Source organism: Xenopus laevis, chromosome 9_10L (genome assembly GCF_017654675.1).
Source record: "Xenopus laevis strain J_2021 chromosome 9_10L, Xenopus_laevis_v10.1, whole genome shotgun sequence".
Classification (NCBI taxonomy): domain Eukaryota; kingdom Metazoa; phylum Chordata; class Amphibia; order Anura; family Pipidae; genus Xenopus; species Xenopus laevis.
In genome coordinates this window covers 101,825,248-101,844,265 of record NC_054387.1, presented here as the reverse complement: position 1 = coordinate 101,844,265, position 19,018 = coordinate 101,825,248, and the positions used below count along the sequence as shown (strand labels likewise).

The following is a 19,018-nucleotide window of genomic DNA, read 5'->3' as shown; positions in this document are numbered from 1 at the left end:
GGGAAAAAGTGAGGGAATGTATTCACTTGGAGGTGCCAAACTGATTGTTACCCACCAGATAATGTTCCTTGTCCGCCAGTCTTTAATCCAAAACTGCTCCAATCTGCCATTCAAATACAGCTGAAAGCAGTATAAATGTTTAACACTTACTACACGTTGTAATAAGATGTACTTGTACTTTTATCAAGGCTGTTCATGGCCATGATTCCTATCTGAGCAAAGACTGAAATACCCTCTCTATCCTGTACTAAACCATTCATGACTGCAGTGTGCAAAGTGCTTTTTTAGGTGCAAGCCACTAAGTTTTTTTCCCCATAATGCAGCGTTTTCCCCATAATTCCAGTGTAATTGCATCTATGAGGTGGCAATGTGTCTGGTGTTAAATGAGTACAATTGTACATGCACTTTAACACAAATCAGATGCAGCTGTGCTAAACTTCTAAGCCAGGGCGTCATAACGTCTGGCACTCAGCAGAATAGTGCCATGTGAGCCCAGTTCTTTAGTTGCAAGTTCACCCATCAGTTGCAGTGAACTTTGGAGGTGGCGGTATATGCAGCACGGTTGCAAGTTTATCACCAAATTGGACTATTTTTAAAAAGTCTGAACCTGCCAGCATACGGATTTGGGCTATTTTTGGAGGTTGCCACGGGTTTTGGCCCATTTTTTTGGTATTTTTTTAATGCAAATTAGTGATGTCAGTGTTTGGGTGGCACACATGGCCCACCCTGCTGCCAGAAACTAGAAGAGAGACTGAGAGAGAGATTGGCTGCCACCTGCCGCTAAGTGGTGGAAGTTCTCTGCTCTGCTGAGTCGGATGATCATGTAGTTAGTGTGTGAGACTGTGAGTATTAGTTCCCTTAGCGGCAGAAGTTGAACTTAAGTGTTGGTGTTTCGTGGGGACTGGGGAGGTACGGACAGATTTCCCTTCCCAGCACAGCATAGTAATAGTTTACTGAAATGTAAAGGTTTTGAAATGTTAACCTTTAAACCATGATCTCCAGGGTTCCTTTGTTTCACTATGTACACTGTGCTCAAGAGGAGCTTAGCAGTGACAAGTGCAATTATGCAGAAGTTCAAGGAGAAGCTTTGGATATAAGTACCTTTAATAAATGTAATTTATATGTGGCCAATGGCAACTTGACCCCTGTCTATAGTAACCGTACCCCACATGTTTTACCTGCTACCCTTAGTCTGGAAGAGCTTCTACAAGCCTCCAGATGCCTTTATTCTGTTTATTTTAGTATTGATAGTGGGAATAGTGTTTGTATTCCCTAGTTACCATACAGAAAAAGCATTCTGTAAACTCACAATGAAACACCATTGTTATAACATCTGTGATATATTGCACTTCTTTAATGTCAAGACAATCACTAAAAAGGAGATGAGCTTTACTGTGCAAAAACCTTGCAGCCAGACTGGATTCAATCTTCACCTAGTGTATTTCTCTACATCAGCGATAAACAATTTCTAACCCTTTGGTTAAATCTCATGCCAATTAGTACATCTGCTCTGTTGAATCTTTCCCTCCCAAATCTCCCAACCGGCTGACCAGATAATTGTAAATGAATCACACAGAATATAGACGATATTCAGACCGCAGCTGCCCACTGCTAAGACGGTTGGCAGATCTAACCTCCCACGGCTCTGCTTAAGTACAAATAATAATGTTCCCCTGAAAGAAATACGTAATCTGCGGACAGATGGCAGTATTAAAAGCACCATATGAAAATGGAGTTTACTATAAGAGGAGATTTCTCAAAAAACAAATTAAATAACAAGATGATGAATTATATACTAAAATATAAAGTATACTAATGGCTGTCCAACCCTTGCACTACTGCTCCCTTTATTGGTGAGAATGGTGGTAGGCATTTCATCATTTAACATGGCAATCTCTCATAATCCTGAGAAATAACAGTGGTCTGGATAAGTGATATCTCCATAATTTGGATCTTCATACCTTAAGTCTACTAGAAAATCATGTAAGCGTTAATTAAACCCAATAGGCTGATTTTGCCTCTAATAAGGATTAATTATATCTTAGCTGTGATGAAGTACAAGGTACTGTTTTATTATGAAAGAGAAAAAATACATTTTAAATTTAATTTTAAATTTAAATTTTAAAAATGTTAATTATTTGATTAAAATGGAGTCTATGGAAGATGGCCTTCCCATAATTCTGATCTTTCTGGATAAGGGGTTTCTGGAAAACGTATTACTTAATTGTACTACAGTTTCAAGCTACCTTCAACAAACACATTGGTGTTTCTTTACTATGTTGTGTTTCTCTCCTTTGTATATGGATACAATATCAAGATGCCTAAGTTAATATACAAATGAGTCATGTTTTGCTTGAATGCTTTACTGTGGAAAGGACTTGCTTCTTTCTAGGTGTAATTTTGTGTTGAGTATCCCCCATATATAAAAAAAGGGACTAAGATTGCCCAAGTGCAGTACTCTAGCAACCAATAAAATGTTTGCTTCTAAACAAGTGGCCATAAAAATGCTATGTGCTGATTGGTTGCTATGGGTTGCTGCACCTGGGTAAAGTTAGTCCCCTTTATTGTATAACCTCAAGGTAAAATGAATAAATAAGGTGTCTTTAAAGTTATGTCTTGACAATAAAACATTTCTGTATGGTGTAAAATATTGTTTGCTATCTGTAGAAGAAAAATATTAATAAAATAATTGTAAAGGTTATACAAAAAATGGGTGGAAGACGGCAAAGTAATTGAAACCAAAGAATCTGATCAAATATGTTTACTGCAACTACTTTGTAATTTCATAAGTAGACATTTTTAATTTAATTTGAGTGATTTTCCAAAAAACCAGGAACTAAAAAAATACCTTTATATAGGTAATATATATATAGGGAATATAGTAATCTTTTTATTTTTAAGGTGGGTGAACTGTATAAGATAATTTTTTTAAAGAAATAAATTATTTAAAAATACACAATTTTAAATAATGAAAGCAAATCTAACTATGAAACTTTGAAAGATATAATCACTAAAAATGTTTCATTGATTTTAAAGTTATTTGTAAATACAATTGTTATATTGTATATATAATCACTAAAAATGTTTAATTGATTTTAAAGTTATTTGTAAATACAATTGTTATTAAAAGCAATATCTGTCTGTCCTTTGGAATTCTTTGCACTGCTGGTTCTGACCACATCTATCTCTCAAACAATGTAACAGTAACAGTACAGATCCCAGTGGGGCAGCCTTTAAGTTCTTATAATGGAAATTTCCTTTTTAGGATTGCAAAATGGCACATACTACTAAAAAAGTATATTATTATGAAAATGGTTTATTTAAATGAAGCAGGGTTTTCCATATCAGCCTTTGTTTTGCAATATATTTTTTATAGAGACCTACCTTGTTCAAGGGTATAGTTTTCCTTTAAATTTTGCCTTCCTGCTAGAGTTACAAGCAGATTCAATCTATAAAATGAAAATCATTGATTTTACACATTTCCCCTTATATTGATTAGTCTAACTGAGACACTGACTAGGCTTATAAACAGATAATGTAAGTTCCGAGCAACAATTCAACCACAGCTTAACCTGCAGACTGAATAACTGATAAAAAGATTATTTGCATAAATCTAGCAGCCCGGGCTCCTTCTGACTCATCTCTGCTTTTAGGGTAGCAACAGGAAAGAAAAGGAAGCATTGATTTGGAGGCTCTAATTACCACCTCATCCTAAGGGAATGACAAATCTATTCAGAAGATTGACTCAGATCAGTAATTGTGTGTTTATCTGTCTCGACAAGCAGTTGTGGGGACTTAGGGTACACAATAATTATTGTAATCACATGATTGATACAGAGGTGTTTATGGATAAAACTGTAAACTCAGATACCGCAAGAAGGAATGGTTTCAGTCTGTACTGTGATTTCTCTCATCTTGAACAGATTCGGTAACCTGATAAAAGTGCGGGCAGCCCATTTACAGACAGGATCTATACTGGGTTAGTATTAAAGGGGATGTACCTGCTCAAACAAAAGCAAAGTACTTATACTGAAAGCTCTCTTCTTGGTAACTTTTGCAAACTAATTGATACCCCGGTGATTTCAAGTTCTTTGTCCCAAGTTTTTCTTATAAATACCTTTGGGTGACACAGTGGCTCTACTTGAACTATGCAGGTGCAGGAGGTTTCTAAGTATTTAGGACACAAAGCAATACTTCCTGCTACCCTTACTCGCGGAAAGCAAAAGTGTTAAAATCTGGTCCATGTTAGATGCCCAATATAATCTGATGCCTGGAGGCTTGCTTTAAAGGAGAAGGAAAGGCTAACATTAAGTAAGATTTATTAGAAACATCTATATAACTACACCAGTAAACCCTCAAAGTAATGCTGCATTTCTTTCTTTCTATTGTGTACACATGGGCTTCTGTATCAGACTTCCTGCCTTCAGCTTAAACCTCCTTGCCCCGGGCGTGAGCATGCTCAGTTTGCTCCTCTTCCTTCCCCCCTCCCTTCCCTGCTGTAATCTGAGCCCAGAGCTTTAACTGAGCAGGGAGAGACTTAGGCAGGAAGTGATGTCACACCAAGCTAATACTGCACCTGCTATTCTAAATAAACAGAGAGCTTCTAGAGCTTTTTACTCATTACAGTAAAACATGTCCTGGGCTGGAAAGAAGTATCTGCAGTACAGCCTCCAATAGCCCATTGGGCCTGAAAACTGGATATTTAGCATACCCTGTTATTGAAGAAGCTACCACCATAACAGATATCTGTTTTCCAGAATGCTTGGGACCAGATAACCAATCTTTCCATAATTTAGATCCTCATACCATAAGTCTGCTAAAAATTATTTAAAGAAGACATATAGGATAAATGAAAAAAGCCTAATTTTGTAGGCAATTATGAATAATATGTGGTGTTGGTGTCAAATTGTACTAAAAATGGATATTATCTTTAAAAATAGCCCCATTATTGGAGCTCCCTATAGATATGTTGACTGGTGCTATCTGTGTTTCAAATGAAGGGTGGGCGTGTCCTAGCGGTCCCTGCCAGAAGCAGTAGGAGGGGGACAGACAATCACAGCCCTGCAGTCACACAAGCAAAGACAGGCTTTAGTTCCCTATCAGGTTCCTATCCTGCAGTGCAGTGAGCTGAGTGTCGCCAGCTCCCCTGCACAGCCTAGAAAAGGAGGCAGCGGGAAGTGGAACAGATGGGCGGGACTAGTAGGGTTTTTGCAGAAACACAACTTTTTAAAGCACATTCCTTTTTTATCTATAAGAGTTTAATATACTGGCACATTCTTGTTTTTCCATAAAATGTCTCCTTTAAACACAGACACCATAAACCCAATAGGATTGTTTTGCCACCATCACAGATTCATGCAGCTTTGTTACCATCAAGTGCAAAGCACTGTTTTATTATTACAGAGAGAAAAGGAAATCATTTCTAGAAAGTTATTTGCATAAAATGGGAGATGGCCTTTACATAATTTGAAACTTTCTGGATAACGGGTTTCCAGATAGAGGACTCCATACATTTACAATCATACTGTAAAGTGCTGCATACATAACTAGCGCTATACATTTATTAAAAATAAACATACACAAATTCCCATGCATAGCAGCCCTCAACTGCAAGAATTAGCTGCAAAGCTGGAAACTATCTTGAAAACTGCTGAACATTTGAACATTCGATTTATTTAAAGAGTTACGACCTCTTCAATGGTGGATTGCATTTTTTAAAATGTAGTTTTGGCTGAATCTAAAAAAAAATCCAGTGAAAAAAATTAGGTTCCAGCTTTTCAATTTAACAGGCCAGCAAAATCCCAGATTGCTCATAGAGGAATCAAAACTGCAAGACTGTTCCACAGTGTCCTGATAATTTTGTCAGATATTACTACAGCAGAAAACATGCCCAGGCAAGAGAGCAAGTGTATAGTGAGCTTTGCATTGTGACTGAGCGCTTGCAACTGGAGTTCCAAAAACATTAATACTGGAAGTCGAAGATGAATTGTAAATGATAGATCTATTACACAGTTCTCTCACCAAAAAAATGGAAATTTTAGTTATGGAACCATGTTACACTTTAATTAGATGTTTCCGGGTTTCAATGATTTGCAAGATCCAAAACTTTGACAGTCTTGGGAAGATGGAACATTCTTTGTGTTCAGAATGATGACAAAGTACCCAAAAGGGTGAGCTAATGAGATATCTGTGAACAATGTTTCGATCTATTCATCACAGATCAAGATCTACTGGTAGATCATATTTAACGTTTGGCCACTCCTGTCTATAAGATCTGCTCCAAATCTTTTAAAGGGATAGTCACAGGGTTGACTGTACCTGAACTCACTGTATCTTCCCCATCTGCTGAACTCTGATACTATTTTTTGCATTCCTGCAAGGTTGCATCAATTAATTTTGGGTATCAGACCCCTGCTTAAGCAATGAAGAGGCTGTCAGGCAGAGATCTGTAAACTGTGTTATCTTTTGCCCTTCAAACTGCTCCCAAAGCTGAAGGCTCAGGGCGGTGCACCTGGGCCGGGACCCATCCAGCACTTGGTGAGTTATTTGATTTGTTTTGGGATCTTTTTAAACCTCTCAAGAACTCGCAATATTAGAGTAAAGCTGGCCATAGATGTTGAGATTTTTAAAAGATCCGATCCTCATCGTGAGACCGCGATTTTCTCGGAACGATCATACGATTGTACGAATTGACCATCAACTAAAAAGACCAATTTGCCAGGAAAACAAAGGGGAGCTGCCTGCTTGTCCCTGCAAACATAGATAGATTGCACTGGGACCGACAAAGATTTTTTGACCTGGCCGATCAATTTCCTGACAGATGTCGGCTGAAAAATCATAAGATGTACGATCGTTCGAATCCCACTAACCGCACGATAATTTCGAAGGATTGGTCGGACTTCCCTAAAATCGGTCGTTCGGCAAGAAGAATCGTCGCATCTATGGGGAGCTTAAGAGGGCAGCTCCAAATGTGTACTACATATTTTAGGGTTGTATTTCTAGGGACCCAAGGGCAGGACCTAGGACAGAAGCATTATGGGTTGTCAATATAGAAAACAAAAACAATTTTTAAAAATCCCCCGCCTGGACACTTCTGGTGGCAGAGCTGAAGGGGTACTTTCCTGCGCATGCATGGATCAGCATGGGGCCGGGGAATGATGCCTGGTACCTATGGCATAAAGGCAGCCCTGCCTATCTCTGTAACTCCCCATAATTATACAGATGCCTGGTCAAGGGGAAATAAATGAAAAGTGGTAGAATAGGGAAGGGAAATACCCGGGAGAGTTTAAATCTGAAGCAATATCAATCAAAACATTACTGTTATTGTAAATCTATGAAAAAAAAATCCATAAAAACATGAAGGTTAGTATAAAAAAAGTCGATTGCCACCTTGTACTTCAATGCATATTTAATTTACTGCAGTACAGTTAACATGAAACCAGGAGACAAAGGCCAGAAAAAAAATCCTCACAGGCCAATTGCATGACCAAACAGCTAAAAGTTTGGCACTTGGAGTCATAAGTAGGAACTGGGTTTAAGGAACCTTCACCATGTAATTTAACGTCTACAATCAGATTATGTAATAGTCTTATGTTGAACGGAGGGGGTTCAAAACTGATTTATAGAGTGGCTTCAGCATTCAACACCAATAAATAGGTTTAAATCAATAGGATCAATGGAAAAGCCAAACCATAAAGGACAATGCATCTTTCTTTTTAATAAATGGCACAGAAGGGTTGTTTTGCGGGTAACACCTCTGCCTTGCAGCCAGTGGCGTAACTAGATATTACTGGGCCCCACAGCAAATTATTTTTCAGGCCCCCAAAATGTTTAGAGGTTGACTTGTTTCTCTAATATTTATTGAAATTGTATATGAATTAGGGCCTCATGGGGCCCCTATACCTCCTGGGCCCCCCTGCAGCCGCAGGGTCTGCTTCCTCTATAGTTACGCCCCTGCTTGCAGCACTGGAGTCCTGACTTCCATTGCAGCCAGGCTGGCCTCTGATTACATTGACCCTGTCTGAATGTGATAGAGGCCTTAGATTGTAAGCTCCACTGGGGCAGGGACTGAATGATAAACAGTATCTGTAAATTGCTACATATATTTGTTGGTACTATATAAATAGTATATACAATCCTAGTTAAATGTAATTACTTGGATTAAAATTCTGTGTGTTCAATGTATATTTAGAAATGTTTTTTTATCCCTCCAACATCTGGTATACTAATGAAATAGCCAGGGATGGGTATACAGGATGCACAGAGGTGTCTTCAGCATAATAACAGAATCCCTAGGCCACCGACCATATAGAGATCCCAAATAGTTGCAGCGCCAGGCAAAGGGAATTGGGAAGAAACTCACAGTTAGTTTTTAAAAACACAGCAAAAATGATGCTTATTGCTAAAGTGCTAGGAGAGTAACTTAAGAACAGTCACTTTAATGTTGAGAGTTTAGCTGCCCTTTCTAGTCTATATTTTGAATACAGGTATAGGATCATTAACCAGAAAGCTCTGAATTATGGGATGGTCATCTTCCATAAACATTTTAATCAAACAATTAAAATTTAAAAAAAGTAATAATTTTTTTTCTCTGTAATAATAAAACAGTACCAATCCTTATTGACACCAAAACAATAATAAAATGATTAAAATGCTAGTAGATGTATAAACAACCCAGGATCTTTTGATTCATAAACTCATAATAATAGCATCACATATACATCTTTGCTTCTTGTTGCTGTTATTTACATTACCTTATTATGTTCATGCCACAAATATCTTTTTCAAATATGCATTAGTTCCCCGTGCTTAAACACTTCAGAATGCGGAGGCATATAGCACTCGGAGAGATGTACTATTATTGCCAAGATTCATAATACACCTTAGCAGAGCTGCTGGAAGAACGTGAAAGGGTGTTTGGAGTGAGAAATGTAAAGGGAGCTGTTTAACCCTCTCACTGCCAAGGATGCAAGGATAAAAAGTACAGTTGCCAGGCAGATTTTAAAGCAGAAAAAGAATACAGGGCCCTGATTGGTGGTTATATATAAATAACAATGAACTTGTTTCAATGGGATCCACAAAGCAGGGGGTATGAGCATAAGAAAATTGCTTATTATAGCAATGAATAAAAGCAAAACAAAACCAAGCATATAAAAACAAGCAAAATCATGATACATTTGAGAACACATATAAAAAAATCTTGCTCCTCTTGCTCCAGCCATTTATGCGAAGCCTAGATACTCTGACCTCTGTATAGATTTTACAGTTACAGAGTTTCTTTATTTCTTTATTTTTGTGCGTATGGACTGTCAATAATGGTGTTCTTTGGAGGCCCATAGCTGCCCAGACTGGCACTGCATGTTATGTTAGTGTAAATCTAAAGTAATGAGAGTCCTATACAGCCCCGCAAATCTCCTGCACACACCAGTGTTGCCAGAACAGCAAGTGCCTCTCAAGCTGATGTGTTTAGTGTGACCCAGAATATGTGCATAATTCTCACAGACCAATAAAGATGGAGACCTATCAGGAAATTCTGCTCAATACTAAACCCCAAAGCTAAGCCAAGATAAAATACAGGTATGTGATCTGTTATCCGTAACCATTAACCAGAAAGCTCAGAATTACAGAAGATCCATCTCCCATTGAAGCCATTTTATATAAAAAAATTAAAATTTTAAAAATTCTCTTTTTCTCTACAATAATAAAACAGTACCTTGTACTTGATCCAAATTAATATATAATTAAACTAGCTTATTGGGTTTATTTAATATTTACTAGTAGATTTAAGGTTGGAAGACCCAAATTATGGAAATATACATTATCTGGAAAACCCCAGGACCCATCCCTGTACAGTTTCCAGAAGAAATGCCAGTGATTCTGTGGCTTAATACAAAAATATATTCTAAGTTCTATTCCTAAAATTCCCTTACCCCCTTTCATATAGGATTGTTAAATTTCAGCAGGATCGATGTACTGCCACTGGAATAACTCCGGTATAATCACTATCAAGCATTATTTGCCCTTACTTCTTCACTTGGGAACTTCATATATAGGTCTCCATCAAAAGTTTGCAGATGTTTGAGAATAGAAGGTACCTATTAGTAATGGGCGAAACAGCAAAAAAATTGCATAATGGTGAAAAATTTGCAAAACGCATTGAAGTCAAAAATAATTTTGACGCGCAACAATTTTGACGCATGCGACAATTTTTAAACGCACGACTATTTTGGACAAATGCATTAAAGTCAACGGGCGTCCAAATAATTTTTGATGCGTGTCAACTTTTATGTGCGTGATAATTTTGACGTGAGCCAATTTTGAATTTTTTTTGTCTCGGTGGATTTTTCACCAGCAAATTTTCTCTGCAGTTTTGCAAATTTATTCGCGGGCGGTAAAATGCACAAATTCGCCAGAAATCCATGCCTGGCGCCCATGTATTCGCGCCTCACTAGTACCTATAGCTCTAGAGATGCCCAAAGAATTGTATTTACTAGTAGATCATGGAAAGCAATTGTGATTTCCTTTTCAATTAATACAAAATATATTGCTTGTACAGTAGTAACTATTCCCCAGACAAAAAAGTGCTATATTTGGTATGCTAGGTTTTGTTTACTATTTTACTCAGAAGGATTTAGTAATGTCGTTTGTCTGCAGAGTGGCCTTGTGCCGGAATCTTTATACTTATCTGATCTATACCTTTCACTGGTTTATGCTGGGACCAAAGTATTTCCTCATTAAATATGTACCAGAGGCACATTAACTTGTCCATTCCATCCATCAGCTACACCCGCAACCACCCTTAATCTAGTATCAAACTGACAATGAATAGAGCTGAGCAACGTTCACAGAACAAATTGAACAGTAAAGTGGCAAAGTCTCTTTCTTGGGCTCAAACAACAGAGACCCAGAGAGAAACAAAGGGAGTAGGAAAGCCACGTGGATCAGAAAACAAAGACTGATTGAATGACAAAACAGAAAAAATTGCTTTCTCCATGGTGTATTTAGCCAATATGCTGGTTTTTAAATGACAGCTGCTAAAATAAAATGACTGCAGAGAAAAAATGCTTCCGTTGGGTATTTTACCTATTCCTATAATAATGCTATGATAAAGTGTTGCGTAGGTGAATAGTGCATTGGGAATAAACAGACACTTGTTTGGAAAACAAGTATGATGGTTAAGCTCAATATAATGCTTTGGTTATACTTTGACTATCGGAAGTACATTGTTCCATCATATTTGATTTTGGAAGAAGATGAGTTTGAGGAACAGAAATTTATGGTTATAATGATTTTACATAAAAAAACACCTCTATAAGCCAATACTTAACATGGGACATAAGAGCACTAGAGCAGACAACTGTGACATTCCATAATATTGTTCAACTACAGCTCACTTTCTGCAATATCCATGGATCCCCAAAGAAGGAAGCCCAACTGGCTTGTGCTGAAATACTACTCCTACAGTAAACCCTATCCTACAGTTTAATTTATTTGGTTTCATTTCATTAAACATCCCTAGCGGGCGTCCCTGCAATGTTAATGGTTTACACGACCACTTTGGCGGGTTTGGGACAATGTACTTTTAGGTCACAGCGCATGTTTAGGGTTCCCATCATTGCTACGTTAGAGGTTTTGTTGTGCTTTCCATGGTGCTGAAATCTGGGACGCACTGCCTGGAACCAACACAAAACACATGACTAGTGGGCTCCCGTAGAACAAAACATAGCAGAGCATATCTGTAGAGAAATCAGTCTTTTGCACTTTATGGCACATAGACTACAAGGTGACCAGTTAGCAGCCCTCCAGCAGATGCCTGACTACAGTTCCCAGCATCCCCCAAAATCCAATGCCCGACCATAGGCTGGACTCTCCTAATGTAAAGAGCAGATGAATATCAGCATGTGCAACGTTAGTAGGCTGGTTATTAAACTGGCAGCATGTTTCAATGTAACCTCAGCTTGTGTATACACAGACTCAGCACTTACTTGTTCTGCCTCCTGCTTTCCATTCAGTCTCCTCCACTGCTCCATAGCTCTTCATTGGCTTCTCTGTCTCTTTACTGGCAGAGATGGATTTCTTTAACTCCATGGATGTCTGCATGGCTGCTTGTGTTCCCTTCTCGCAGTTCACCTTCTATTTGCTTCTGTTTTCTTGCTCCTGGATAAGCTGATAGGTGGTGGGTGGGTGAGGGGGAAGGACAGTGCCGGCTTCCACTCACTCCATCCTCATGTCTCTTGGTTTTGGGGGGGGGCTGGAGGGCTGGGCTGTGACGCAACTGCATCCCTGCGGGGCTCTCAGGAGCATAAAGAATGCTGCGCGCATGCACTGAGGAGGAGAGCTTGTTTCTATAGCTGGGTACCGCAGAAAGGGAATTTACATTAACCTCTGCATGACTGGGCTAATAATAACCTCAGCGCTACCCTGGTGCATGGCCAAAAACTGTTGCAATTAAAAAGAAAATAAATAAACATTCAGTTAAATGAAATTAAAATGTGACCTAATTCAATAATGTGATCTGAAACACAATATAGAACAGGTTATGGGATCCGTTATCCAGAACCCCATTATCCAGAAAGCGCTGTCTCCAATAGACTCCATTTTATCCAAATAATCCAAAATGTTTCTCTGTAATAATAAAACAGTGCCTTGTACTTGATCCAAACAAAGACATAGTTCATCCTTATTGAAGGTAAAACAATCCTACAAGGTTTAATTCATGTTTAAATCTTAATTTGGTAGACTTAAGGTATGAAAATCCAAATTATGGAAAGATCCCTTATCTGGAAAACCCCATGTTGTGAATATCATTTCATGCTTGTGATTAAGGATAAGGATTGGATTGTGTCCCAAAACACGTAAGGTTTATCACCAGTGCAGGATACTACAATAAATCTGCCTCTCTTTTTACTGGAGTGCCGTCTCCTTTTATGGCTTGGCGATATTAACGCAGTGGGGACTCTGTTGACAGAGCACCCAGGAAAGAGTACAGGAGCAGCCCTATTGAATTATTGGATAAAGAGCTTGGAGTGGTTCCTTTGGTTGAGGTTGAAGTTTAACAGGTCCCATACCTCTACATTTATGAAAGAGTAAATAATGACATTTCAGTGTGAATGTAATTATAGCTCAAAATTGATATCCATACAAACGTGTTTAACCTCTATATCGCCAGTGTTCACCAAATGCATGCATTGCCTGCCAAGCAAATATTAAATGACCATGTACCCTCTTTTTTAACAGTAGTGCAATAATTAAGGCTTGTGCCTAGGGTTGCCACCTCTCCGGATTTCACCTGGACAGCCTGGTTCCAAATTAGGAAATCCAGACAGGACATTTAAGTGAATGACATAGTGATCAACCAATCGCTGATCGCCTTGTCATCAGCCACACCCCTTATGTCACCTGCCCTACCCCCTACATCACTGCCCCGACCCTGACATCACCCCTCCACCCCCGATGTCACCCAGCCCGCTCCCCTGCTAATTTTGCCAACACATTAAAGGCGGCAACCCTATCTGTGTCAAACATATTATTTTCATTAAAAAAGAAATGCTAAGTTAAAAAATGTATGTTTTTATTTCTTAATGCTTTAGGATCATCATAAATGACTCCTAAAGTTTTTTTGTATAAAAACCTTTATGAAGTAAGGAAAGCAAGGAAAATCTAATCTTCTTTTTTTCTGCACAAATTGGGCTTAAACATACACACTCCATTTTTTATTTTTTGCAATAACTACCAGCATTTTGGGTAAAAATATGTAAAATCGATATAGCTTTTTATTTTGCGTTGCTATCATCAAATCATCATCAAAGTTTTTTTCATTTTTTTCTTAAAACATAAATACAGACAAAAGTTCTGAAAAAAAAACTATTTAAAGGAACAGTTCAGCGTAAAAACTGGATAAATAGAAAGGCTGTGCAAAATAAAAAATGTATAGTTAATGGGGACCACATGGGACATAACTGTTCAGTGAGTCTGCAATTGATCCTTAGCATTCAGCTCAGATTCAAAGGCAACAGTTATGGCCCAGGTGGTCCCCCCTAAAGTCACTGATTGGTTACTGCCTGGTAATAGAGTGTCAGAATTTCACACTAGTGAACTGTGGTAATCTCTAACTTCACTCCTTGATAAATATGTCCCTAGGAGAGGTGGGTTAGTGAGAAAGTATGGTCTGTTGTCCAGTTGAGGAGTCGAGGAGTCGATTGGGATAGAACCCCTAAGGAGTTGTGCACCAGGCGGGTAGTAAAATTAAGTGTTAAGGTGTAGTTTAGAGGAGCACCTACGGGAGATGATTGGGCCCTGTATGAGAGGTTACCACAGAGAATTGGGGGTGGAGGTTTACAGTGAGAGAAGGCTACTCTATGGCTAATGGTACTCTGTCTGTGCATCCCCTTCATGCCAGGGTTCCTGGAGACTTCAGAAGAAGGAATGCTGCATGTGAGAGTGAGAGTTGTAAAGAACCTTAGGAGAAGTGTTCATTGTGTAATTTAGCAAACCAGTACCCGGGTCTGTAAACTGCATCCCTCCAAGAAGCTCTCAATAAAATGTGCCTTTGTTTATCCCAACTTTGCCTGCTTATGGCTGCTTCCTACAGTAAAGGCCGTTTATATACATCTTGCTGTGAAGAAGGTCCACCAGCCACCACTGGCCATTTTACATGTGGGACTCAAGTATGTGGCCTTTTCATTTTTAGTATAGGCTATTTTTGCATTTAGTGAGAACATCATATTGTTTCCTGACCCCATAATCTTTGCTGTAGCCCAGGGCTGTGCAGAATAAAACCCCATACTGGCAAAAGGAGATTTTTCCTTTGATTTAAATGATTGCCCTGCTGGAATATTATTGATGTAACTTGATTGTGGCCTTGATATGAAATCGAGCTAAATTAATCTGCTGCAAATTTCACTTTGTAATTACCAAGCAAATATTTATCTATTCTATGATGCCCCCTGCTGTTGAAACAAGTAACATTTTCCTTGCTTTTTTTTTCTATCCGTGAATACAATGAGCTAACCCCACAATACACAACACAATAATGAAGTTTAAATGAAAATCAAAGATACAATAAGGTATGATAAGAAAAAAATGGCAAACCATGCAAAAGGCATTATGCAAAGTGAACGTTTCAAATTCAGTGTTCAGTGTTTTCCCCACAAAGAAACTTTATCTCCCAGACTTACACCATCATTGCAGGCAAGATCTCAGTTGCATCTGGTGCTATAGCACACAATATCTTTCTAGTTGTCAAGATATTCACAGTTATGACACCGCTAATATAATTAATAAGGCAGAACAGTGCCATCTGTTCACCAAACTGACAGGATAAAACTTTATAAAAGGGAAAAGAATCTTTTACATTTTGCTATTCTCTTTTCTTAAACAGAGCAATAGAGAAGACTACCTCATCTTGTTTTGTTGTGTTTTCCCAACTTCCACACTGGTCTGCAAAACTGCTTATATATCTTGAAAGCTAAAAATAATTTTTAGAAACTGAACAAAATCTGATTGTGTCATCACAACACTAAACTTGCTTTACAGACTTCACTTTACAGGTTTTGTCTATTGTTTCTGCTGTTATTTCATCCAAATGTAGTACCTTCTCAGCAATTCTCAGCACCCCCTCCTCTAAGGTTATGTATGGGTGTTATTACTTGTGGGTTTTCATTACATGAAAATTAAATTGCTTGAATACACCCCTTAGCACTCCAGCCTATAGAATTGGCAAACAAGCCCTATAGACTTAAATGTACTGGCATTTTACTTTATGTGCTGGCTATATGTAAGTGTCGTAAGACTGCTGATGTCTCAGATTAATGAATGAGTTTGGGATTTGAATTGGATTTCAGGAATATAAGGTTCCAATGTGTCCAAGTAAATTCCCTTCTTCGGATTTCATTGTCACTCTGCTTGAGCAAGTAATCACTTTCTCACAGCTCTCCTGACGGATCCAATTATCTCTTACAAAGGCCTGTGATCTCCACTTTAGAAAATGATTGGTGCATTTTCCTGTACTAACATTTCTTTCAGGTCCACCTTGTTGGTTTTCATATCCTACATTAATTTATGCATAAAGAATGAAATGTTTACACTGAAACAAATTACAGTATTTAGTGATTACAAATTCCAGCATCACTTTCACTGGTACTTTGGGAATTCTAGTTAACCAACAGCTCTACAGTGCAATGTGTATGAAATATAACTGTATATTTTAACCTCAAGTATTGGTGCAAGAGGTAATGTCGCCACTTTAATAATATTAGCACTGAATTCTAATGCCAGAGCTTCAGTGTATTCAAATTCAGTGAATCCTAGTGTTATGGTGATGATGCACCAAATCCATCATTTTTGGATTTGTTGAATATTAAATCTAAAAAACAACTGAAACCAAATTGAAAACAAAGCTGTTCTTTAGGTGTTCTGATGAACTAAATCCCAACTAAGGTGTTGTTGAATCCTGCAAAGTTGGCTGTGATTCAGCTAAATTTTAAACAAATATCTGCATTTTATGCTTACCTATCTTAAAACATGAATTTAACTCTTTGTTTGCCAGGACGATCAGCCGTTCAGTGATCGACCATTGCCTCACTACAAATGATTCCTTTAGACTAATTTGAAGGCTCTTCAAAATTTTGCACAATTTGGTACACTGAAATGCAACTAACAAAGGTGTTTGCTTCAGCCTGAAGTAATGAATGTACAATTAGGTGCAAGATGCAAAGTACAGAGCACTGGAATTCATAACTGTCTTGAAAAGGCTGTACTCTAGGAATACCCCTACTATGTTACTCCAGTCCTACCCAAACAACTAACGTGTGCCTAGTACCATGTAACTCCTACCCAAAAAACTAACTTGTGCATAGCTATCTCAAAATTGGATGAACAAGTGCCGCCTCAAACTCAACCTAACAAAAATTGAACTTATAATTTTTCCACCTAAGCCTGGTCCTACTCCCTTATTTACTATCTCTATTGATGGCATGCTCATTAATCCTGTCAACTCAGCTCGCTGTCTGGGGGTAATCTTTGACTTCTCTCTCTCCTTCTCTGATCATATTAACACCACTGTCAAAACCTGTCACTTTTTCTTACGCAATATTGCCAAAATCTGTCCCTTCCTTTCACCTGATACATCCAAGACACTCATGCATGCTCTCATCCTATCCCGACTAGATTACTGTAACCTTCTACTAGCTGGCCACCCTAACTCCCATCTCTCCCCTTTACAGCCTGTATTAAACACTTCTGCCAGAATTATCCTCCTCTCATCCAAAATGGTACAGGCCCCTCTGCTGCTGAAGTCCTTATCATGGCTTCCTATAAAACAAAGAATAACTTATAAACTCCTCCTCATAACCTTCAAAGCCCTTCATTCCTCTGCACCTAACTACATCTCATCTCATCATGTTCCTGCTCGAAACCTCCAATCCTCTCAGAGCAACCGCTTGGTTGTACCCCCCACTACTACTGCTGTTTCCCATATCAAACCCTTCTCTCTTGCGACTCCTTACATTTGGAATACCATTCTTGAATCTCTCAGGAGAGAATCTTTCTTCAGCAGTGTCGGACTGGGACACCAGGGGCCCACCCAAAAACCTTAGACCAGGGGCCCACCATAAAACTTTAGACCAGGGGCCACTCTCAGTACTATTATTCTTCATCTCCTCAATCAACATCTATTCTCCTAGTCTGTTTTCTTTACATACTATAATCAATTATTCCATCTATTTAACCTCTTTGTTCTCATAGAAATAAGGAATGGCCATGAAATAGGCCAAAGTTTAGCAGCATGAGGGCCCGCTAACACCTGGGCCCACTGGGAGTTTTCCTGGTATCCCGATGGGCCAGTCCGACACTGCCCTTCAGTGTTTTTAAAACAAAACTCAAAGACTACCTCTGGGAGCACCTGGATAACACCTGAACTGGCACTTAAATAACAGTGTAACAAACTGTAACCCACAGCACCTTAATACCCCTCTGAATTGTGTCTGTATGTTACCCTTCCATTTAAACTTTAAGCCCTACGGGGTAGGGTCCTCTAGCCTTTTGTTTCCTTGACACTGAGCACTTAATCTGTATTGTAATTATATTTTTTATATTTATGTGAATTGTATTTCTAATAATGCACTTATTGTTACTTTTTATTCCAGTGACCCCTTGTTTGTTACTACTAATTTATTGTTTTGCTGTACAGTGCTTTGCCCTCGAGGAGCGCTTTACTAATAAAAATATACATACATACATAGCTGCAGCACATGCTATCTACTTCTTGCATTATGTGGATCAGGATTAGGAGTTACAGTCATAGTTTGAAGGATCTCTGGGAAATATCCCCTGCACTTATGAAGGAGCCCACACATGGCAGCTCAGTCTTATTGCTGGAAAGGAGCTGGAGAGAACCCTTGACAGGTACAGATTGAAGTCGCATGTACCTTTAGGACTGAGTGCCTTTGATGAGAGGTTACATGCATATTGGACATAGTTACGTTGGGTTAAAAAAAAACAAAGTCCATAAAGTTCACCCCCTCCAAGGTTGCATGTTTGTGATTTGATGCTGATGGTGATATAATAAATCTATAGTTTCCAATTTAATTCAGTCACCTATAAAGCTCTGTTTAGCTGGACATATATTGAAACCTGGCTTTGACTTTGACTTACCATACTCATTCTTCCACTTATGTGGGTTGTAGCTTGGTGAGCTATCTAAGCACACCAAAGTATTGTCTTATATTATGTACATTAGGTGACTAAGGGAATGAACCAGCTAGACGGCCCCAGCCTCAATAGCAGTTAGGATAAGATTTTTGAAAAATTTCTTGGAACATCATATCAGCAAATCGATCTTAAATGGCTCTGTATGCTAAAAATTTGCTGTCCATTTTTTGTCATGTAATGGGTTGATTATCTGATTGGCTCCATGTTCTTGGACTAGAAATATTAAAATCGTCTATGTTTAACTGGTAGATATTTGGAGGCCTGTGGGCCCATATAATTTAGTTTGGACCCTTAAATCCCACGGTAATAA

The 19,018-nt window shown here is 38.5% G+C and overlaps 1 protein-coding gene across 1 annotated transcript in view; it reads right to left on the bottom strand.

Annotated features, from left to right (window-relative positions):
* bmerb1.L (bMERB domain containing 1 L homeolog) overlaps positions 1 to 12,254 on the bottom strand; it is a 119,577-nt gene extending 107,323 nt beyond the window's left edge. The window contains exon 1 of the mRNA XM_018236324.2: positions 11,985 to 12,254. Coding sequence (XP_018091813.2) covers positions 11,985 to 12,099 — 115 coding nt within the window. The 5' untranslated portion in view covers positions 12,100 to 12,254. The remainder of the gene's footprint in view (positions 1 to 11,984) is intronic.
* Positions 12,255 to 19,018: the final 6,764 nt, after the last annotated feature.